Source organism: Jaculus jaculus, chromosome 1 (assembly GCF_020740685.1).
Source record: "Jaculus jaculus isolate mJacJac1 chromosome 1, mJacJac1.mat.Y.cur, whole genome shotgun sequence".
NCBI classification, from domain to species: Eukaryota; Metazoa; Chordata; class Mammalia; order Rodentia; family Dipodidae; genus Jaculus; species Jaculus jaculus.
The window spans coordinates 273,816,636-273,841,176 of record NC_059102.1 but is presented as its reverse complement, the minus strand read 5'-3'; the positions used below and the strand labels follow the sequence as shown (position 1 = coordinate 273,841,176).

Genomic DNA, 24,541 nt, shown 5'->3' with positions numbered 1-24,541 from the left:
TCCAGAGCCCGGTGGTCCTCCCACCACAAGAGGCCTCACTCTGTGATGCTGAAATGTGGATTGATGAGTACCTATCCTCATGAAAAGTAAAGGCCATATCTGTGGGGTATGTTTTTGATTACTCTGCTTAGGTGACAAGTACCCTACAGGCTGGTGACAGTCACTCTTATCTTCTTCTCTCCAGCTCTTTGACCGCATTACAACCCGTGAAATCACACTAAAGAATACTGGGAAAGTTGGCTTTGAGTTCAAGGTTCTGACTAACTACCAGTCATTGCCAGAGAACCTTCACCCCGGTGTGCCACTCATTCTGCCACAGTCGGTGAGTAAGCACTGGGAGGGGCCCACATTCCATCCTTCAAACCACACCTGTGGCAAGGGGAGCTTTGCTGCCAGGACTACGGTGTGACTTTTTAAAATTAAAACTAAAAACTTGGAGTAAAGCATGGTGCTACACACATGTAACCCCAACAGTCAGAAAGCTGAGGCAGGAAATCAGAAATTCAAAGCCAGTCTTGGCTACTCAGTGAGTTTGAGGCCAACATAGCCTACATGAGACCCTGTCTGAAAAAAATAACTATATAAATCACATAAGGAAGAAAAACAAATAAATCCAAGCCATTAATTTTTTTTTTTTTTCTCGAGGTAGGGTTTCACTGTAGCTCTGGCTGACCTGGAAATCACTGTCGTTTCAGGGGGGCCTCAAACTCACAGCAATTCTCTTACCTCTACCTCCCAAGTGCTGGGACTAAAGACCTGTGCCACTGTGCCTGGCTAAGCCATTCAATTAAATAATATTTGTAAGTCCTATGTTACTTGTTTTCTAGACACTAAAGATCCATCATGAACCAGAAATAACCTACGGATATTTTCATTATAACAGAGTTATTTGGAGCTAGAGAGATGAATTAATAGTTAAGGTGCTTGCCTGCAAAGCCTAGGGACATAGGTTCAAATCCCTAAAACCCACATAAGCCAGATGCACAAGGTGGTACATGTGTATAGAGTTCATTTGTAGTGACCTAAGGTCCTGGCATGCCCATTCTCTCCCTACCTGTTTCCCATTCTCTCTCTCTAATAAATAAATAAAAATAAAATATTTTAAAAATTAATCTTAGCAAGATATGGTGACACACCCCCATAATTCCAGCAATTCAGAAGGCTGAGGTGGGAGGATCTTGAATTCAAGGCCAACCTGGGCTATATAACAAGATCCTGTCTCAAAAAATAAGATAAGATAAAATACAGTGGTTAATGCAGAGATGCGTAGCTGGCAAAATTGCTGAGAATAAGTGACTACTCTGTGTTCAGCCTCAAGCAGGACATTTAAATTACCTACTCCAAGGCTAAGGAATCTTGTAGACTAGAGAATGGAAAGAATATAGAAACAGAAGGATGGGGGAGAGGACTGCAAAACACTGACTTCTGGATATAACATGGTCTATACACTGATGAACTCACAGCAGCTATGGTTTCCTACACAGGATTTAGTCTGTCAATGCATTACTACTGATGAAAGGCAGTTACAAGAGAGCCTACACATCCCAGACTAGCAAATGACAGCTAATGGTTTCTGGGAGAGGGAGTCAGGTTCATCAGTGGTGTAGCTACTGGTAAGTTGCCCATTCCGTAGTAAATAACCTTCCAACCAAGACCATGCAAGCAACCCTAATTTAACTCAATTGGTGGGGGGAAAAAGGCATGAAAGTAAGGTGTGAATTAATGGGGAATAAGAAACATGCTAAGGAGAGGGGAAGCAAAGAATAATGTGGAGGAATAAGATTAAAGTTCACTACATACATGTATGAAAATGTCAAAATGGGGAAAAAAAAACAAATGAAAACTTTTTAAAGAAAATTTCATTTTGTTTCCTCCTATAGATTGCATTTCCCTCAGGGCTTCATCCCCTCTGACTATCCCATATAAAATCAATTTTTCTTTAACAGGTATGAGAACACCAGAAGACTGTAGTGAGTCAAGTTGGTTTTAGAAACAAATAGGAAGGTGATTCTCATTCATATTTTGTTTATCTACTACTTTTAAGAAATTTCTGGGCTAAAGAAATGGCTCAGCAGTTAAGACACTTGCCTGTAAAACCTAACAATTCTGGTTGATTCCCCAGTACCCACATAAGGCCAGATGCACAAAGTAGCTCAGGTACCTGGAGTTTGTATGCAGTGTCCAGAGGCACTGGCACAACCATTGCCCCCACCCCCACCCCTCCATTTCTCTCCTTGCAAAAAAATAAAATATTTTTTTAAATAGAAACTTCTGTTGGGCCATTACTGAGGCCCTTGGTTTCCCACCAGGAATAAATGGTAAGACCCTATTGCTGAAAACACCACATACTTGGGCTGGAAGGCCACAGAGAAATCCTGCTGGAGCTGAGCTGAAAAACTCCTCCATGTAGACCAGCTGACAGAAAGCTAGAAGAAGTCATTCTGCATGCAGTTCAATGGGAGAGAGAGAAATCACCAGTGAAGATACTCACCAGTGGACACTGCAAGCCTTATATTTGGCCAGCCAGGCCAAATGGGCAATAGTGGCATGTCTGTTATGGGGAAAACCAACTGCCCTCTAATTTGACTGGAGGCCCATTCCATGGCAGGAAATACATCCCTGATACTGAAAACCTAAAACAAGGGTATTCATGTATCCTAGGGATGTAATATCTGTTGCTGTCTGGCTAAATGTATACACTATGCTCATCAAACTGCCCAGTACGCACTTCTCTTAATGTTCATACCTATATATTAATGCTACTCTCACTTTTGGTAGAGACCTGTCTCTTTTCAAATGGCAGTGACCTTGGGATAACAAAGCAGACATTATGGTGCTAGAAAGAAGTGACAGAGGAATGCTCAGCACTGCAATATCTCTATCACACCTTCCAAGGCTCAGGGTCCATGGTGGAAGAGGTGGGGGAAAGAATGTAAGAGCCAAAGGAAGAGTAGGACTCCTTACAATGTGCTCCCCCAGACACAAAATGGCCTGGGTATTCATGACCTCACAGTGCCTGACACTACCTATACATACACAAGACCATGATAATAGGAGGAAAAGGTCATGACATCAAAATAAAAGAGAGACTAATTGAGAAGGGGAGGGGATGTGATGGAGGATGGAGTTTCAAAGAGGAAAGCGGGGGAGGGAGGGCATTACCATGGGATATTGTTTACAGTCATGGAAGTTGTTAATAATAAAAAAAGAAACTTCTGTTGAATTTTTCTCCTTGAGAATAATGCAAAATTATTATAGAAAGTTAGAAAGTATAAAATGATAGACTTGATTTATAATTATTGCTATTGTCTTTGATGATTGAGTTGACTCTTCCTCTAAATCATCACACATACTCAAGTTTATTGCTGGTCCCTCTAGTCCTCAAAAATCTCTTTGTCCCTATATTAACACTATACTTTATTAATTGCTGTGGCTATAAAATATGTGTTAATATGTTAGGTCAACTCTCTTTTGTTCTTTCTCTAATTTGTCTTAACTTTTTTTTGAAGTGACTCCTATGTTTTGGTTTACTAGTTTTCTTAATACAATTTCTGCTTTTATTTTTTTCTTTAACCAATAACGAAACAATTGGGCTGGAGAGATGGCTCAGCAGTTAGACACTACTTGTAAACCCTGATATCCTGAATTCAATTCCCCAGTGCCCACATAAAGCCAGATGAACAAAGTGATGTATGTTTCTGGAATTCATTTGCAACAGCAAGAGGTTCTGGTGTACCCATGCTTGATTGCCTGGTCTCTCTCTCGTTCTCTTTCTCAAATAAATTTTTTTAAGAAAAAGAGTAGGGCTGAGGATGTGGCTTAGCAATTAAGGTGCTTGCCTGCAAATCCAAAGGACCCAAGTTCAGTTCCTTGATACCCACTAAGTCAAATGCACAAGGTGGCACATGCATCTGGAGTTCATTTGCTAGAGGCCCTGGCATTCCCATTCTCTCTCTCTCTTTCTCTATCAAATAAATAAATAAAAATAAAAGAATTTAAAAAGTAAAGCTATTTATTGGCATAAGTATAGGTTAGTCTCACATCATAAAATTGAAAAAGTGAAAAAAAAAGTGAAAGCACATGCCTTTAATTCCAGCACTCAGGAGGCAGAAGTAGGAGGATCACTGTGAATTTGAGGCCAGCTTGAGACTACATAGTGAATTCCAGGTCAGCTTGTGCTAGAGCAGGACCCTACCTTGAAAAAGAAAAGTGAAAGAATTATACAATCTGAAGAGAAACCAGAGTATACACCATAAATTTTAAGAAAATAACACAAAAATAGATATCAGTGTTGTACTTTTTATTCATGTGAATAGCTCTAATTTTCATTATTTTCTAAGTTGTCTAGAACTATAGTTTCATTTACAAGTATAAATTTAAAATACTTTTATTTTTTCCAAATCTCTATAGCTTTTGTTTTTATTATTTAAATTTTATGATTAATATTGAGAATTGCATACTATATCAATATTGAGATGCTTATATTATGTATCTGTTTGATATATATATGTACACATATATATCAATGGTTAGATGGTCTTGATTGCTACTTAATGAATTTGTTAATGTAGTTTAATGCCTTAAAATAGTCTTTAAATAATGTCTTCTAGTTTTGAGACTGAATAGTACAATGAATCTCTACTAAACTAACATGTATGATCAAAGCATTCAAATCTTCTTTATCTTTTTCAGTTTGAGTTTTTAATATTTATTTGCTTATTTGAGAGAGAAATAAGCAGATAGCAAGAGAGAGAGAATGGGCATACCTAGGCCTCTAGTCACCTCAAATGAACTCTAAACTCATATGCCACCTTGTGCATCTGGTTTACATGGATTATGGGGAATAGAACCTGGGTCTTTAGGCTTCTCAGACAAGTGCCTTAACAGCTAAAGCATCTCTCCAACCCTGTTCTTTGGTTTTTGAGAGGGGTGTGTGGGGGGGTGTGTATGGTGTGTATGGTGAATGCACATGTGTGTGCATATGTATACTCGCCATGAAGATGCATGTAAAGGCCAAAGGAGGACATCAGGTATCACCGGGTATCTGACTCCATCACTCTTCTGCATTATTTCCCTGAGGCAGTCTCTTTCTCAATCTGGAGCTTTCTGTCTTTGGGTTAGCCTGGTTTATCAGCTCTAGTGATCTTCCTGTCTTATCTGACTCAGGGCTGGGGTTGCAGACATGCACAAACTTTGTATATGGGTGCAGGGGATTGAACTCAGGTCCTTATGTTTGCACAGTAAGTGCTTTTATCTCCTCAGCCATCTACCCAAACAGTGCTTAATTTTTCTAAGACTAAAGCTGGTTTAAAATGGGTTAGCACTTCTCCATCTATTGCTTTCCATAGATATCTTAAAATTTATGCTTATGTATTTTCATTTCTGTGTTTGCATATAAAATTTTGTAACTATTAAGTGTTCATCATGGATCATATATTTTGCCTATTTAAATGGCTTTATTGCTCTCTTGTAATGCTTTTGTACTTTAATTACCACTTGATATTATTGTGATTCCTGCTTTCTTGTGTCTTTACATCATTTACCATAGTCCATTTTATTTTATTTTAGGTCTCTCGCCCATAAAACATATAGCTGAATTTTATTTTTTTTCATTTTTATTTTATCTTTCATTAGCATAATTGAGATGACTTGTATTATTTCCTTCCTTGCATTCTCTCTAGTATGAGTTTTTTTAATGTTTTCTTTCTGTTTACCACTATTACTATGTTTTCTATTGTCCTGTTCCTTAAGTTTTCTCTCTTAAGCATTTGAATGCACATTGCTGTTATTAGTATAAATTGATACAACTCTACAGGGAACAATTTGAGAATATCTATTACATTTACCGTTTTATCAGAAATTTCATTTTATTTCCAGTTATCATACATACATGTTCACATAGCTGCAGAATGATACGTATAGAAGAATATTTTCTACACAATCTATAAGGGCAGAAACAAAAGAAGAGAAACAATCTAAAAGTTTATCAGGAACTAGTTTTGTTAAAGTATTAAAGCTGTGTGGTAGGGGCTAGGGAAATGGCTCAGCAGTTAAGGCACTTGCCTGCAAAACCTAATGGCCCGGGTTTGTTACCCCAGTAAAGCCATATGTGCAAGGTGTCACAGGCATCCGGAGTTCATTTGCAATGGCTAGAGGCCATGGCACACCATTCATTCATGTCCTCTCTCCTTGCAAATAAATAAATTTAAAGAAAAAAACTGTGTGAGAGAGGGTAGAAATATCCTGAGGCATGGTCCCCTGCTACCCCACAGAGAAAAACCGAAGTTTTCATGACCCTACAGTGAATATTATAACCTTAATGAGGAGGGACTCCAGGGTAATGGGAGCTGGAATGAGGGAATAAAAGATTAATAACCTGTTAGAATTTGTATAAAATAAAAATAAATAATTTTTTAAACTGTGTGGTAGGACTGGGCATGGTGGCACATGCCTTTAATCCCAGCACTCAGGAGGCAGAGATAGGAGGATCACTGTGAGTTCGAGGCCACCCTGAGAATACATAGCAAATTCCAGGTCAGCCTGGGCTAAAGTGAAATCCTAAAAAAAACACTGTGGTACGGCTAGAGATATGGCTTGGCAGATAAGGTGCTTACCTGCAAAGCCTAAGGACCCAGGATTGATTCCTCAGCACCCACATAAAGCCAGATTCACAAAGTGGTGCATTCATCTATAGTTTGTTTGCAGTGGCTAAAGGCTCTGGTGTACCCATTGTCTGTCTCTCTCTCTCTCTCATAAATAAATTAATAAAATATTTTTAAAACAGTGTGGTAGAATAACATGGGGCACGTAAAAGGGATATGGCAGCTCTAGATGCACTGATACTGAGGTAATTTTAAGATATGTTGCTAGGTAAAAAAGAAAAGAAGCATATGGAAAAAATTGTATTATATACGACTATCTGCATTTTAAAATACCTACATATGCACACATAATCTTTACTATATTGTACAATACTTTGTTTACTAATATGCCTCTTTGCTAATAAATTTCCTTCCTCATGTTTTACTTGACCAGTTTGGATATCATAAAAGAAATTGGAATTTTCTCTCTGTTGTCGAGAATGGTTTGTCAGCTGAAATGACTATTTGTTTTCTGAAAGGTTGACAGAACCTGTTCAAATGTCACATATTCCTTCTGCTCTAGGAGGATTCACAGGACTTAGCAATAAGTCAAGCTCAGAACTATGAGTTATTACCACAAAAGGGTACAAAGCAAAATCAGCAAAGGAAAGAAGGAAAAGGGGCAGGTTCAAGTTCAGAACAAACGAGGTGTGCCTCCAACGGTCCTTTTCAGTGGAGTTTCATAGGACCTTCTTAAGTCCCTAAATTAGTTCCTTATCTTGTCACTGTGACAAAAAGGAAGGGAAGGGGGGTAGGAATGGAAGAAGGAAAGAAGAGAAAAGAATGGTTGGTTTATATTGGCTCATAGTTTAAGAAGTGATAAAGGAACTGAAGAGATGTTTCTGCAGATAAGAGCCCTTGCAGCACAAGCATGAGGGCCTGAGATTCACCCTGAGTTCAACTCCCCAATATCCATGTAAATAGCTGGGCATTGCCACATATGTCTGAAAACTCAGTCCTGTGGGAGGCATAGACTGGACAATCACTCAGGCTCATGTCAACCAGTCTAAATTGACAAAAACAATAGCTCTGGGTCCAGTGAGAAACAGTCTCAAAGAAACAAGCAGATGAGCAAAAAAGAAGGACACTAACATTCTTCTCTGGCCTCCTGATGCACACACAAGCACACTCATATCTGTGCACACAAGCTTACTCATCATGCATACCACAGCACACACACACATCATTCCTTTTATATATGAAATCTCATGAATGCTTCATGTAAATGAGAGGCTTGTGAAATTTGGATCAATTTGGTGTAGTGAAATAGCATATAAGGAAGCCCAGGAATGGAACAGAGAAGCCATGGCTTCTCATACTAGTTGTAGAAGTGACACTTTGTCACTGCCAGTATTGGTGTCTAAGACAAGTTTACTGACTCTCCTAGGCTTGGTGCACCCACAGCACATTGCATTAAAATAAAATCCAAGCCGGGCATGGTGGCGCACGCCTTTAATCCCAGCACTAGGGAGGCAGAGGTAGGAGAATCGCTGTGAGTTCGAGGCCACCCTGAGACTCCATAGTGAATTCCAGGTCAGCCTAGGTTAAAGTGAGACCCTACCTTGAAAAACAAAATAAATAAATAAATAAATAAATAAATAAATAAATACAATCCAGATAGATATATGTTAATATGTTATCCTAATTATTTATGCCGGAGTTTATTTTTTCTTATCTTCATTCTGTAATTTTCTTCAAAGAATATGCATTGCTTATGACATTAAAGACAAAATATGTGCCAGACATGGCAGTAACATGTCTTTAATCCCAGCAGTCAGGAGGCATGGGTAGGAGGACTGCTGTGAGTTTGAGGACAACCTGGGACTACAGAGCAAGTTCCACATAACCCTGGGCTAGAGAGACCTTACCTCAAAAAATAAGATAAAACAAATGCAAAAATTATGAAGAAACCAATCAAAAATGATTTGTGAATCATTTTTCTAGAGGTAGAACTTGGACTAACATTTTCCTCAATTCTGAGTCCTATCATATTTGCCTCTTGTAATTCATAACCTTGCAATTCTAATACCTTCTACTTTCTAACTACTGACCTATAGGATTATTTTTAACATATTCATAATTTTTAGAGTCCTAATATATACTATTCAGTATGTACAAAAAAACCTGTATAGCATGTTGGATTTATTATGACATGATGTTTAGATATATGGGTTCATTGTAGACTGGCTAAATTGAGCTACTTAATATATTACATCAAATATTTGTCCTTTGTTGATAACATTTCAAATCTGCTCTTTTAGCAATGTTCAAGTATCAAGCACATTAGTATTAACTATAGTCACAGTTTTATGTAGTAACCATGAATTACCATCTTTAAATCTGGACTTTGGCTAATATATTTGTATCTATTTGTATGTTTATGTGCATGTAGTGTACTATACTGAAAGCTACACAGCTCTTTTCCCATTTTGTGCCCCTATTACTTGTGACCAGTAACCACTACCCAGAATTTTACATTGTTTTAGTAATTACATTATGTGTACATATCCTCAAAGTACCTATTGCTTTCACAAAACTTAACTACCTACAATTTTTCACTAGCATTTGTCTAGTATTGGGGAAAAAACAAACATATTTGCCCTCATGGAGGTTTTGTTCCATGTGATTTTGCCTTCCCTTGAGCTTTATAGACTAGATTAGATAGATAGATAGATAGATAGATAGATAGATAGATAGATAGATAGACAGACAGATAGCTAGATATCAATATCAAGATATATCAATATCTAAATATAGATACAGATATTTAAAAAACACTTAGGAGTGGTGACTCACAGCTATAATACCAACACCTGGGAGGCTGAGGTAGTAGAATTGCCATGAGTTCAAAGTCAGCCTGGCCTACAAAATTAGTTCCAGGTCAACCTGAGCATGACCTAAAAAATAAAAATAAAAAATATTCCAGAGCAATTTGCTCTTTTCATCCACTATCATACTTCTAAGATTCATCCATAGTGTTACATGATAGCTTTAGTTCATTTATTTTTACTACTTAACAATGTTTCTTTTCTAAGTATATTAAAAGTAAATTTCCATTTTCCAGCGGAAGCACATTTGATGTGCTTTTTTTTTTTTTTTTTTCTCTAGTAGTTTGCTGTTATGAACTCTCCTGCTATGAATTTTCCATACACCTCCTGGTCCACAGGTAGAAGTTATCCTAGGCAACTCTTCTAAAAGTGAAATTGCTAGGTTATATGTATGTGTGTGAATGGAGAATAACCAGCATTGTAGCCCTCTGGGGTCATCTCACTCCAGAACCATAATTCCATTGTACATTTTAAAGTTCTCTCTGGTTTTTCTACTGCATAGGGTTTTATCAGTTCGGATAAGGGACAGGTGCTGAAAGTTTACTACTTGCCTGGAATTCCTGAGATCTTTCAACGGAGTTTCCAAATACAGATCGCCCACCTGGACCCAGAAAACATCACTCTAAATGGAGAGGGTATCTTTCCTCGGATCTGCCTTGACCTCCCCAGGGATCTCCGAGGTACTGCCCCTCATAAAATATTTTGCCACTGGGTGTGGGGAGACATTTTAGCTTTTCTTTATTTTAATGTTGGTAGCTACTCACTTTATTTGCTCAACAATCCCCTCCTATTTCCCTTTATGTTATTCCTTGTTGCCAAATGGCTAAAGAAAAAGTTGAATTTGATTTGCTGACCTGAGTTTAGTGAGACAAGATATATAGCTCATGGCATTTGCCAACAAAGACTGCTGGCCAATTTTGCCATCATTTAATTACCTATGAGAGGATGGAAAACTTCCACTTGCAGAGGCCTTTTGGTATAATGTTCCTTCTAGCCACAGCTTCTCCCTGTGTCTCCCCCAGTAGCACACTCTCAGTGTCATCTCCATGAGAAGATAAAAGCTGTCTGTCTGCTGTCAGGTGTAGAATTCTCAAAATACCATCTGCACAAAAAACAAGCAACCACAGCCTCAGGTCTCTGTTTTGGGGTTGCGTGATCTAAAAGCTAAAAATAGGGCTGGGGAGATGGCTTAGTGGTTAAGGCACTTGCCTGCAAAGCCAAAGGACCCAGGTTTGATTCCCAAGGACTCATGTAAGCCAGATGCACAAGATCTGGTGCATGCATCTGGTGTTTGGTTCCATAGACTCAAGGCCTTGGTGGGCCAATTCTTTCTCCCTCTCCACCCTCTCTGCCTTTTTCTCTCTCAAATAATTAATAAAAATAAAATATTTTTTAAAAAGCTAAAACTTGGCACTATTAGTTATTGGCCCACATGCCTAGCCAAGGCTTTTCGGAACATAGGTGGCTCTCACAGCCATCTATGACACACTGGTATTTCTCTCTTCATAGAACCCCAGATTTAGCTGAGCTGCTCTTTTAGCCATAGCTTCTTCCTGGCTCTTTCTTCCTGACACAGGGCAGAACCAAGCCTCAAGAGAAATCTCTCATTCTTCATGAAACCTTCTTTGTGTTCCATGGAATCCACTTCCCTACAAAACTTCAAGTTAAATCCTCACTCCCCAGCCTTTCTCCTTTCCCATTCCATAAAGTCACTAATGTAACTGTTCTTGATCATCGATTAAGTTCCAAATGTCAGCTTCCTAAAAACATTACCATAAATGTTAATAAAGCTAACACCACATTATACTTTACTCTGCAGAGTTCTGAACAGAGAAGACTAGCTAGCTCCATGTAGACCATCAGCCCTTGGTACTCAGCTGGGATTGGCTTGGGACCTCCCATGGTTGCTGAAATCAATGCATACTTAAGTCTCATATAAAATGATATATAGGACTTACATATATCCTCCTATATATGTTCAACCACCTCTAGACTTATTATAATGCCTAATTACAAGATAAATGGCATATAAACAGTGATTATGCTATATTATTCAGGGAAGAACAATAAGAAAAATTTGTACAAGATCAATACAGATGTAATGTTTTTGAACATTTTTATTTTCTTTCTTTTTGACAATTTATATAGTATATAATGTATTTTATTATATTTACCTTTCTTATCCCCTGCCCATTCCCATTAAATTTCTTCTTCTTCCCAACTTCCCTTCTTGCTTTTATGTTTTTATTTATTTATATATTTTGGTTTTTCAAGGTAGGGTTTCACTCTAGCCCAGGCTGACCTGGAATTCACTCTGTATTCTCAGGGTGGCCTCAAACTCACAGTGATCCTCCTACCTCTGCCTCCTGAGTGTTGGGATTGAAGGCATGTGCCACCATGTCTGGCTTTATGTCTTTATTTTTAATCCCTGTGTTAAATTAGGATTGCTTGCATAGGCATGGGTGAGAGGTGATATTTAATGGCATATGGACAACTTACCAGTGGCTACACCACAGAAGAACATGACTCCTCCTCCTCCAGCAGCTAATAACTGCCAATAGCTCCTCTGGGATGTGTGGGGTATCATGAACCCCTGCCCCATTCATGGTGGAAATTTGACACATTCAGTATTGTACAGGAAACTACAACTGCTGTGAGCTCATGAGTGTAAAAGCCATGTCACATCTAGATGACAGCACTCCACAGCACTCCTCCCCATCCTCTGGCTCTTACATTCTTTCTAACCCCCTCTTCCACAATGTTCCCTGAACCTTGGAGGAGATGCTATACATGTCCCATCTAGGGCTAAGCACACAACAGTCACTTGTCCTCAACACTTTCACCAGGTAGGTACTCTGCATTAACCTCTACTCACTGCAAAAAGAAATGTCTGAGATTGGGGCTAAAAGTAGCACTAGTTAACTGTGACCAAACATTTTTGACATATGGTTTTTGAGTCTGTGTCTATGAAACCTTCAGGTGCTAAGAGCCAGTTGTGATTACTGGTAGGAGAGGCTTTGCTACATGCTTTGAAAACTGAGTGCCCAGTTGGCATCTACAGGGCAAGAGAAGTGATTGGCCAGTGAAGTCATTAAAATAACTTAATTTTTTTTTAATTTTTTTATTATTATTTATTTATTTGAGAGCGACAGACACAGAGAGAAAGACAGATAGAGGGAGAGAGAGAATGGGCGCGCCAGGGCTTCCAGCCTCTGCAAACGAACTCCAGACGCATGTGCCCCCTTGTGCATCTGGCTAACGTGGGACCTGGGGAACCGAGCTGGGGTCCTTAGGCTTCACAGGCAAGCGCTTAACCGCTAAGCCATCTCTCCAGCCCAAAATAACTTAATTTTAAATGGCATGGTGGCACACACCCTTAATTCTATGACTCAGGAGGCAGAGGGTAGGATCACTATTTAGATTTTCCTTCAAAAATCAAAATGAAACTAACAAACAAAATAAACAAAGTAACTTAATTTTGAATGTACTTGGTCTTATGTACTACAGTTTGCCACAGTCTCAACATTGCCTATTGTTTGACAGTCAGTATTTTGATTTCTTTGTTTACCTTACCCCTCAAAGTCTTTGCTCTGGCTTAATGGTAAATTTGGGTGTCTGAAATCTCTCAATTGCCTACCCTGATTCATTCAGAAAATTGTGGCTTATTTACATTTGTAAAGATATATCCTTCATATTAAGTAACATTTGATGAACACAAAAAGTTTGAAGAGTGACCAGCAGTCTCAGTTTGTCCAGCATCAAAGGAGTTCCAGAGTGCAAAAGTCTCAATGTAAGAATTAAAGAATCCAAGGTGAGCCTCTTACTGCCTAAAGTGCTGGAGGACCAGATGTCTTAGATACAAAGTCAACTCACAAATTACTACAACCTACAAAATAGAGAAAACATAGCAAGTAACCTATCAGAAGGGGTACTTCTCACAGTACACAGAGCTGAGACTTTGAATCTGGGACATAACTCATTTTTCTAAGCTTAGTGGTCCCTTTTTCTTCAACTTCCACAGGCAATGAAAAATATGAAGTCTTCTTAGATCAGGCCAAGAAAACTGTAGAACAAGAATACAATAAAGAAGAAAGTATTGATCACTTGGATATGATAACGGAAGAAATACCTGAAGATGAGTCCACAGAGGTAAGACTAGCTCCTCCTGAACAGAAATGGTGAGCAAAAATAGCATGTGTATTGGTGTAGGGTAAGAAGAACAGGGTATCACCCAGAAATAGAGATTAGAAAGATATAGCTAGAGCAAAGAAAGAGGATGAAAAAAAATCAAAAGGAACCAAATGAATGAGCAGCTACCTGGAGAACCCATGAAGAATTTTGGGCAATTTCTTGAGGGCAACAGGAAGCATTGAAGTGCTTAAACTGGAAGCGTAGCTGTTGTATTCAGTTTCACATTGCTGAGATGGGCATCCAAACCAGGCATAGTTTAGCAGAGGAAGAGATTTATTTCAAGCTTATAGATACAGGGAGAAGTTTCATCAGTGTCAAAAGAAACCACTTCCATACATCCAAACAGAGAAAAACAACCAAACAACCCATAAAAAAGCAAAAGCAACAAGCACAAACTGGCAAGCAAGTAATAGAAACCCAAAAGCAGAGTTCAAACCCTCTCTGTGTACCTTTTGGCTACAATTCAGATACACCCCCCAGTGACACCTCCTCTAGCCAGAGGGCTACAGCTCCAAGTTACAAGCTTTAATACAATACCTGAATCTTTGGGGGACATACATTCAAACTACCATAGTAGCATAATTCAATTTGCATCTTGAAGGATCCATGTAGCTCTCTTGTGGAGCTTTGAGGGGATGGGGCTTGAGACTCACTAGAGTAAGAATAGATGTGGAAAATCAGGCTTTAAACAAAAAAAAAAAAAAGGTGAGATGGTAATGGTATACACAATGTTGACAACAGAAGGGGTAGGGATAATTAAATGGGTTCAAGGAGTATTTCACATGTGAAATGGTAAGAGACTTGGGATTAGTTGAATATCAAGTGAGGCAGGAATGACATCCACTTGTCTCACTTGGATACATAGTAAGGAGGGGCATGGAGATATGAAACTCAGCAAGAGAAGCAAGTTTGTATGGGAGGGTGAGAATGGAAAATTGGTTGAGATGGTCCATTATTGGGCATGGGATTTCCAGACATCAGTAGGAAGTCTGAGCTGCTGCTGGGGCCTGGGGGCTAAGTAGGGAAAGTGACTTGAAAGTTATCAGTGGTCTGATAGTCACAGGAAATAGTAAGATTCCCTAGGAAGTGTATGAAGTAAACAGGAAATATAATAGATTGAGAATGGAGCCCTCCAAGCATAGACAAGTGGGATTACATAGAGAATGGAACTCTCAGCTACACAAGCACCTAAGAGAGAAGGGAAGCCAAAAGAGGTTCTAGGGAAAACATAAGTATGTAATGCAACAAAATGCAACAAAAAAGGTGGCCTCCTTCCCACAAAGGTGAAAATAGGAAGTGGGATGTGAAAATGAAATCACCAAATGTCCTCATTTATTGCCACCAGACATCCCTCTCCAATATGCTGCTCCTGTTAGTCAAGGCCAGTCCCTCCCTATGCCTCTCCTGTTAATCAAATGTGTAGGATCTAAGGAAATGGGTCAATGGGGGAAGTATTTGCTTCACAAGAATGAGGACCTGAATTCCATTTCCAGAACCAAATGGGACAGCACTTGCCTATGATCCCAGCTCTGGGAAGGCAGAGATAAGGCAGTTCCCTGGAGTTTGCTGGCCACCCAGTATAGCCTAATTGGTCAGCCCTATGCCAATGAGGGACCTAAGAATGATGGCATTCTTGAGGATAATAGCTGAGCTTGTCCTCTGACCTATATAAATACATACATGTGAGTGTGTGCCCACATACCTACAAATGTACATCTAAATAAAATAAATTATATATGCAAAGGTACATGGGAATACTGTACATAGAAAAACTGTCTAGGTAGCTAGAGAACTCTGAGACTGCCTAACAAGGGATTCCAAAGTGGGAAAGAGGATACCTGAGGAAGGCTGGCAATTCTAAAGGTGACCTGGAGTGACTCAGTGTGAAGAATACAATGCAAGAGGCCAGAGCAGAACCAAGGATGATCAGAATTAATAATAGCAGCTACCTTGCATTGAACTCTCACAGTAGGCCCATGGCACCCTGTTAATCTGTATTATTATCTCAAGAAATCCACTTACACTGGGTGTAAGATGGGGACTGTGGTGCCCATGTTGGCTACATTTCACAGCTGTATGGAACTCATGGAAGTGAGGCACATCACTCAAGGCAAGCACAGGGCCAGGATTTGGATCCAGCCTGCCCAGCTGCCAACACAGACCTCTTCATGCCCACTGTTTCCAAACAGAGCCCCTTGCTAGCTGCCTTCTAAGGCTGTTCCCACCTATCAGAGCCTTAGGATAATCATCTCTGATCCCATCTGGATGGGTTTCTGTGAACCTTATGGCACATGACTAAGGCAGGAATGACCACCTATGGCTTCAGCATTGGTCTTGATGTTCTAGAATCAAGATGACTGGGATACTGTCCTCTGTCACACTCCTCTCCTTTTGTCACATCTCCAGCCCTTGTTTCTTGTTGCCTTGCTGTGGGCCACATCCAACATCACACACTGATTTTCTTTTCTAGGCCCTGGATGAAGATCCAGCCCTCTCAACTTTTTTCACTAACACCCCCACCCTAAAAATTGCTTTTAGATATTTTTTCTAATGTCCCACAAAAATTTTTATTATATATAAAATAAGCTCCTTTATAAATAGCATGATTTTTTAATTTTTTTTTGTGTGGTATGCATGCAGGTGCACACCCACCCCCATTTACATGCATGTGGAGGCCAGAGGAGAATGTTGGGAGAACTTTATCAATCATATGCATATTTCCTTGAGATGGAGTTTCTCACTGAACCCGGATCTGCTGGTCAGATGAGCTGACTGGCAAACACCAGCAATTTTCCTGTCTTTGCTCCTACAGGACTGGGTTTACAGGTGTATATGGCTGCAGCCAGCTGCTTACATGGGTGCTTGGGATTGAATGCAGAGCTAGTCCAGTCCTCCTGGACCCTCATGCTTGTATGACATTCCTACTCACTGAGATATCTCCCAGGCCCCATCACTTTCTTAAAAATAGTTGTATATTTACAAAAGATGGTTTTCTTAGCATTAAACTCTTACATAACTCTAGCACAATATCAAAACTTGGAAACTAATGTTGGTACAAACCATAGCACTTACTTGTGCCTTTCTAATTTTACATGTGTGCATGGATGTGCACACATTTACCATTCCATGCAGTTTTATTGCCTGTGTAGATTTATTTAGGCACTACCACAGCTAAAATACGGAACTGTACCATCACCACAAGGATTCCTTGTGCCCCTTGGGGAAAGAAAATTAAAAACAAAACCTCCTTAGAACTTCGAAAATCTCTCCATACATTTAGAAGGTGATGAAAACAGCTTTGTTACTCAATGAGCATTAAGCCAGAATTTTATTGTATCACAGACAATCTGCTGAGAGACTGCAAAAACAAAACAAGGTCTTACCATTTTATATTTCTACCCAGATTCAGCCAATTAATGCACATTCTCAAAGAAACAATAACTAGTCCTCCATCAAGAGGACTTGACAAGATCATTGTCCCACATAGTCACACACAGTGACTGGGTGACCACCTGTGTTAGTGACTGGCTTTATTAAAAGTAAAAGCAAACTTCATTTATTCAAGCCCCATGAAAACTATGCCTCTATCCATCCACAGAAACTGGGAGATAAGAACCCCATCTTCTTGCATGGTTCCATTTCAAAAAGAAGCTTTCTGAGTGCTCAGGAAAGTCATTTTAAAGTCAGACACACACAAACAAAACAAAACAAAACACTTAGATTTTGAGAAGATAGATGCACATACAGATATGAGTGTGGGCATGTGTGTGTATAATTATGTACAAATATTGATACAGCTATAGGTATATTTCAAAAGGTAGAAAAAGCCTTCTATCTCTTTTACTTTATATTAATTTCTCCCTCCCTCTCTGTCTCTCTCTGTCTCTCTCTCTCTGTCTCTCTGTCTCTCTCTCTCTCTCTCTCTCTCTCTCTCTCTCTCTCTCTCTCTCTCTCCCCTTCTCTCTCTCATGTGTGTGTGTTCATATCTGTATGGGAGTATGCATACCATGGTGCTCATGTGGAGATCAGAGGACCTCTTTGAGGTCAGTCCTTGCCTTTATACCTGTTTGAGGCAAGGTTTATTTTCCCTCTACATTTTGTTCTCCAGTTCTTTGTTGCACTATCCATGAGTTGTTCCTTTTCCAGGATATTCTTCTGTTTCTCTTGCATCTCAATGTCCGCATTAGCATTAATCCTACTGCTAGCATTACAAAAGACAGCAATGGCTTCCAGCTTTCTACATGGAACATGGGGATCAAACTGAGCTACTCTGGCTTGAGCTGCAAGTGCTTTATCCACTGACCCATCTCTCCAGCCCCCCTCTTTTACTTTTCTAGAGTAAATATCCTAAGGAGAGAATAAGAGGGTAGGAATGTCTCTTATTTTAACAAAGCAATTAGTACTCTGATTTTCAGTTGTGCTTACTTTGACATGCTATACCATTTAGCCACATCCACTCTCCTCTCTCTGCAGCTCTTACACCTAGCAATCACTACTCAGTTCTACCCTTTTATTATTTCAAAAATGTCACATAACATATATGAGATTTTTTTTGAAATTTGTCTTTTTTCATTCAACATAGTACTCTTGAGGTCCTTCCACACTGTGTGCATTGTTAACTTATTCCTTTTTGTTACTGAATAATATTTCATGGAATGAATGGACCAGCTTCTCCTCATATCTCCATAAAAATTTTAATATCCTAAATTTCCTATCCATTTATACCATTGTAATATCTAAGTTTTTCACTCCTCCTGCCATGACAACCAGCTTTTATACATTGCAGTTGATACTTTCCCCATTAAGAATGCATGTCCAGGCTGGACAGATGGCTTAGCAGTTAAAGCACTTACCTGCGAAGCCTGAGAACCCATGTTCTACTCTCTAGATCCTATGTAAGCCAGACATACACAGGTGAGGCAAGCTCAAGAGGTCACATGTGCCTACTAGGTGGCACAAGTGTCTGGAGTCCAGTTGTAAGGGCTGAGGTCCTGGATTACCAATTCTCTCTCTCTCTTTAGAAAAAAAAAAAAGAATTCATGTTCTAGAACAAAATACTGAATTTCTGCTCTTCTCTCTTGCTCCAGTTAAGTGCTCATATTCAAATGGAAGTGGAGCGACTTATTGTCCAAGACTATGCCCTAGAACATCAGAAAACAATTGTCTATGATCCCACAAATGATGCCTGCTTGAGCCATCGGAATAACTTCAAACTAGCCAAGTGAGGATCCTTCTGTATTGTTTTGTTTTGTTTCAGAGTTTGGTAGAGCAGTTTCAAGTGTCTCCTGAAAAACTCGGTTGATCATCTAGGAATAAAATCCACTCATCTCATTTTAACTCCCACCCCAGCATCAAGCCACACAGACAGTTCTGGCTCTTCAAGTCTGAACACTATGTCCAATGAACAGGCCTATCTCAGGTCTGTAAGGGATCACAGTGAACATGTTCTGAGATAATGGCCAAATAAATATGGACATCTGAAGGAAGTACGTTACTTCTAGTCTACATCCTAGTGGTCTTTAGCTATTCTCCACTGTGGAAACCAAAATTGTATACATGAGATAGGAGAGAACTCTCTCTCTCTCTCTTTCTCAGAAATGTAGCTTCTACACTTGAAAGTAACTGGTAAGGATTGCTTGTTAACTGTTTCAGAGTCCAATTACCACCGTACATCCTGGACTTTGGCTACATTGTGCTAGGTGATGTCCGAATCCACATCATCAAGATTACCAACACCAGTCACTTCCCAGTGTCCTTCCATGCAGAAAAGCAAGTCCTTCATGACACAGGTGACCAGGCTGGGGAGACCCTTTCCTGTTGTGCTTTGTCTTTTCCAACAAGGAGCCCATTCTGTCCTTCTGGAGCAACACTTGTGCTGCTTCTATGCTCAGCTGAAGGTGTCACTGGGCCATTCATTGGTGCATTGGTCATCCTACCCCAGAGCAAGTCCTGTGTGACACTTTCTTTTCTCATAAAGAATTTTCTTTGTCTGGATCCAGGCTTCAGCATTGAGCTAGATCGTGTAAAGAATCTGCCTTACTGTGAAACGGAAATATTTGAAGTGAGATGTGACCCACAAGGGGCCAGTATTCCTGTGGGAAACAAAGAGGTCATTCTGCCTATCAAGGTACAATGTACCACTGGGCCCATCTGATTCTGATCCTCCAGGTTTCCACCTTTGCTTGCTGAGCACCCTAGAGAGGCCATGATTTTATTATTTTATTCCAGTGTTGGGGATTGGAACCTGGTGCTTTGAACATGTTCCACAAACACTCAGCCACTGAGCTATATCCCTAGCCTGAGACATAATTTTCTCCCACCTTGGATCACATGGTAACAGAAATTTTATGTCCACTCCAGGTAGTTGGAGGGCCAACTGTTAACATCTGTCTCAAAGCCACAGTAACTGTTCCAAGTATGACTCTGTCTTGTGAAAAAGTGGAGTTTGCTACAATTCAATGTGGACAGTGCATGGTGGAAACTATTCAGCTTTCTAATCATCTCAAAGTCCCTTGTGAATGGTTTGTCCACACTCAAATGTGTTTCAACAAGGCAAGTGAGCTGTGGTCCTCTTTTTTCCATCTTCATTTCTTCCAGGGTTGTAACTTTATGCCTTTCTTCCTTATTTCAGTCTCTTGTTCAAAGACTTTTAATGGTAACCATTGCCCAATTCCTTAAGCCAACACTCAGGTTCTATCAGGCTATGCTGTTTGGGGTAGAATGTCTTACTAATTTTGTGTCTTTGATATCTCTATATCCCCTGGGAGGGAATATCTTAGAGATAACTAATAGATACAGGTTGTGTTAGTGGAGAATGGAATAAATCCATTTTCTGTAGATTATCTAATTGTCTAACATTTATAACTCAGCTGGAAAAACACATGCCAAAGTACTTAAGACAGAAGCTACGTGCTGAACTGAAGCCCACGACACGAATTTTTGAGATCCAACCCACTTCTGGAGTCTTGGAACCTGATGAGAGATCCAATGTGCAAGTGAAATTCATGCCAAAAGAAGAGGTGAGCTGGAAAGAAACATGGCTTTGAGGAGATTCTTGGGGTCTCCCAAGGCTTGCATCTTGCCATTCTCTATCTGGTGTCCCATATGCTTATGCTCCCCACTCACCCAAAGGCTGTGTGGGGGCTGATCTCAACAGACATAACTGACACAGCAACTTTCATCAGTAGCATTGGACTAGCAGCCTTCTGCCTCTGTACTTATAGCTGTGTATCTTTGACCAAATTACTTTGTCTCACTAAGCCTCAGCTTGCTCATCAGTAAAAAACAAAGCAATAATATTCCATATCAAAAATCTCTTATTGCAATTCTAAAATCCAATAAGCTTTAAAAAAGTGGTGGCAAAATTTCATCAGTTTCATATTGAAACTTATTTGGTAGAAAAAAATCTCATCTGAAATGACATAAAAACTATTTTATGTTTCTTTATTCCACTTAGTTTTCAAATATTGCAACTGAAGAAACATTAATGTGTTTCATTACAGGGAACCTTACCAAGACTCTAAGAGAGTTAGTGTTAAGGTGTATGCATTGTGATAGCCTTTTTTAAAATCTGAATTTGAAAATGTCTGGATCCTAGGGTTTCAGACAAATTAGTATTATTGATCTGTAACAACTACCTCTTAGGGTCATTTTGAAGATTAATCATATTGACTAGAGCACACAGCACACCACTTACTCTATGTATCATAAGTGACTCGGTAACCATTACTTCTACATCAATCAATATGATAGTCAGTACTTCCTGGTGGAGTCTCCCAGAGCAAATAAACAAAAGTTTTCTTTTATAAGCACCATCAGCAGAAAGCTACTGCTGACTGAGAACATAGTAAGAATAAGAAAACTCCTAAAACCAGAGGGATATTAAGAAGTCATACAACACAGGCTTTTATGCAAAGCCTAGGACATCTGAGAGATGTCTTTCTGTATTCTAATACATTTTGTTTTGCTTTTTTTTTTTTAAGGTAGGGTCTTGCTCCAGCTCAGGCTGACCTGGATTTCACTAGGTAGTCTCATGGTGGCCTCAAACTCTCAGCGATCCTCCTACCTCTACCTCCCAAGTGCTGGGATTAAAGTCATGCACCACGACACCCAGCTAGTTTTTTTGTTTTGTTTTGTTTTTTACATTTTTTATTAATTAGTTTTGTATTCAGCAAATATAGTCAGTTTGGTACCATTTTTAGGCTCATCCATGACCTACCCCCTCCCCACTGGCCCCTCCTTGTTGAAGTATATGGGTCATGCATTGTGGAGTTAGCCCACAAGTTATGGGTAAGATAAATGTCTCTGCATATCATGACCCAACATGTGGCTCTGACATCCTTTCTGCTTCCTCTTCTGCAAAATATCCCTGAGCAAAGTTGGGTTCATTTTTGGTCTGCTTCAGTGATGAGGTGTTGGGGGCCTCTGAGGCTCTGGCTCTCTGATTTGGTAGGAGTTGATTTTTCTCTGTGTTGGTCTCCTTCCCCCTTGTGCTGGCATCCAGTTCATCAGGAAAATGGCACCCTTGCTTGTTTTGCCAATTTTTCTTAGTTTCAGCCGGGGCCGTTCTGAGATATGATGGGGTGGCTCTCTCTTTAGTATCTACATCTAGCTGAAAAAGAGAAACAGATTCTCCAACAGAGAGTAAGTTAGCAGCAGGACAAATGAAATAACCCTTACTTTTTTTAAAGAGAATTTAATAGGTGTAGGCCCTCTTGTATCCCATGATTGATGGTAGCGTGATATTGGAGAGTAGGCTAGTGTTTGGATATGGTTCTGACTTGTTTCCCAGCTCTAGCTATGGGTCTCATACCATTGAGGGAATCACCTAGCCAAATCAAGAGCAGTTGGTTCTCCACCATGCCTGTGTGCCACTATGGCACTTGTGTGGGCATCACAACAGGTTTTTTGCTGCTAAGTAGGTTAGACCATGAGTTGCTTGGACAGATATTGGTCATTTTCCCCAAGTTGCCCACGTAGCACCTTCTGGCACTAGACGCGCTGACTGTCTGGGGACTGACTCTCTTCTAGCTTCCAGCCATGCCATTCCATTTTACATGTCAAATGCATATGGTGTCTTCAGCAGTAGAGTCTTACCACTAACCTTTGGTGGGTCATCAAGTACTCTGATAGAAATCTGTCTGTCTTTTAGTAAACATTGTAGGGCTTTCTGACCAAAAGCTCATTGTGGATGATAGCCCCATGCTTGTACTGGGAGTTATAGTTCAGTGCCTACTAAGAAAATGAGGGAAAAGATAAGTAATGTACAAGAGTTAGAGAGAAGAGAGACAGAGAAAGAGAGAGGGAGAGGGAGGGAGGGAAGATGTAGAAGATTAAGGTAAGCCTAGACCCTACCCTCTCCAGTGTCTTGTGGTTAAGGTGTTCCATGTAACATGGCCTGGTGAAGATCCAGCCATTTGATTTGCCTTTTAGGAAGTACAATTTTATGGTACCATTGCTGTTTGAGTCTACATTTGTGTTTCCCACCCCTTCAATGTTCCATGTAACATGGCCTGGTGAAGGTCCAGCCATTTGATTTGCCTTTTAGGAAGTACAATTTTATGGTACCATTGCTGTTTGAGTCTACATTTGTGTTTCCCACCCCTTCAATGGCCACCTCTCCTTCCCCATCCATCTTAGTGTCTAGTCCACGATATGCTTGCTGGATATGTAGGTATGTTGGGTAGATTCAGGTTAGGTGCTGTAGATGAGTGAGACTATGTGGCAATTTGGTTTCTGTGATTGGGTAAGTTCACTGAGAATGATCTGTTCCAGGTTAAACCATTTTTCTTCAAATTTCATTGTGTCATTTTTTTCTTACTCCTGTAGAGAATTCCATTGTGTAGATATACCACATCTTAGTTATCCATTCTTCTAGTGATGGACATCTGGGTTGATTCCAGCTCTTAGCTATTACGAATTGAACTGCTACAAACATGGCTGAGCAAATCTCTCTGGCCTGTGGTTTGAAGGTTTTAGGGTAGATGCCCAGTAAGGGAATCACTGGGTCTGTTGGAATCTCTATAGTCAGCTTTTTCAGGAGTCTCCATATTGCTTTCCAAGGTGGTTGTACCATCCCATATTGCTTTCCAAAGTGGTTGTACCATCCTACATTCCCACCAACAGTGGATGAGTGTTCCTACTTCTCCACATCCTCGCCAGCATTTATTTTCATTTGATTTTTTGATGCTTGCTATCCTTATTGGGGTAAGTGGAATATCATAGTTGTTTTAATTTGCATTTCTCTGATAATTAGGGATGATGAACATTTCCTTAAGTGTGTGTTTGCCATTTGTATTTCTTCCTCTGTGAACTGGCTGTTCAGCTCTTTGCCCCATTTTGTGAGTGGGGTGTTTGACTAATTACTATTTAGATTTTTGAGTTCATTGTAGATTCTAGAGATTAGGCCTCTATCAGTTGGATATCCCACAAATATTTTTTCCCATTCTGTGGGTAATCTATTGATTTTGCTTTTTGTATGCTTGTCTGTAAAGAAACTCTTCAGCTTCATGTGATCCCATTGGTTGAGTGAATGTTTAAGATCGTGAGCTACTGGGGTTTTGTTCAAGAAGTATTTTTCCATTCCTGTATCATGGAAAGTACTTCCTAAAATTTCTTCCAGTAGTATTAGACTCTCTGCTCTTATGTTGAGGTCTTTGATCCATTTGGATTTGAGTGTAGTGCATGGGGAAATGTGTGGATCAAGTTTAAGTTTCCTGCATATGGTTATCCAGTTTGTCCATCACCATTTGTTGAAGATGCTGTCTTTTTTCCATTCTATATTGTTCAGAGCTTTGTCAAATATCAAGTAGCTATAGTTATTTGGCCCAAAGTCCAGGTCCTCAAGTCTATTCCATTGGTCTATACTCCTGTTTTTATGCT

The 24,541-nt window shown here is 39.7% G+C and overlaps 1 protein-coding gene across 1 annotated transcript in view; it reads left to right on the top strand.

The window, feature by feature from the left end:
• Hydin (HYDIN axonemal central pair apparatus protein) overlaps positions 1 to 24,541 on the top strand; it is a 433,096-nt gene that overhangs the window by 255,741 nt on the left and 152,814 nt on the right. The window contains exons 27-34 of the mRNA XM_004659564.2: positions 185 to 322; positions 9,972 to 10,149; positions 13,491 to 13,618; positions 18,748 to 18,881; positions 19,313 to 19,449; positions 19,660 to 19,787; positions 20,021 to 20,212; positions 20,530 to 20,679. Of these exons, the coding sequence (XP_004659621.2) occupies positions 185 to 322; positions 9,972 to 10,149; positions 13,491 to 13,618; positions 18,748 to 18,881; positions 19,313 to 19,449; positions 19,660 to 19,787; positions 20,021 to 20,212; positions 20,530 to 20,679 (1,185 nt within the window). The remainder of the gene's footprint in view (positions 1 to 184; positions 323 to 9,971; positions 10,150 to 13,490; positions 13,619 to 18,747; positions 18,882 to 19,312; positions 19,450 to 19,659; positions 19,788 to 20,020; positions 20,213 to 20,529; positions 20,680 to 24,541) is intronic.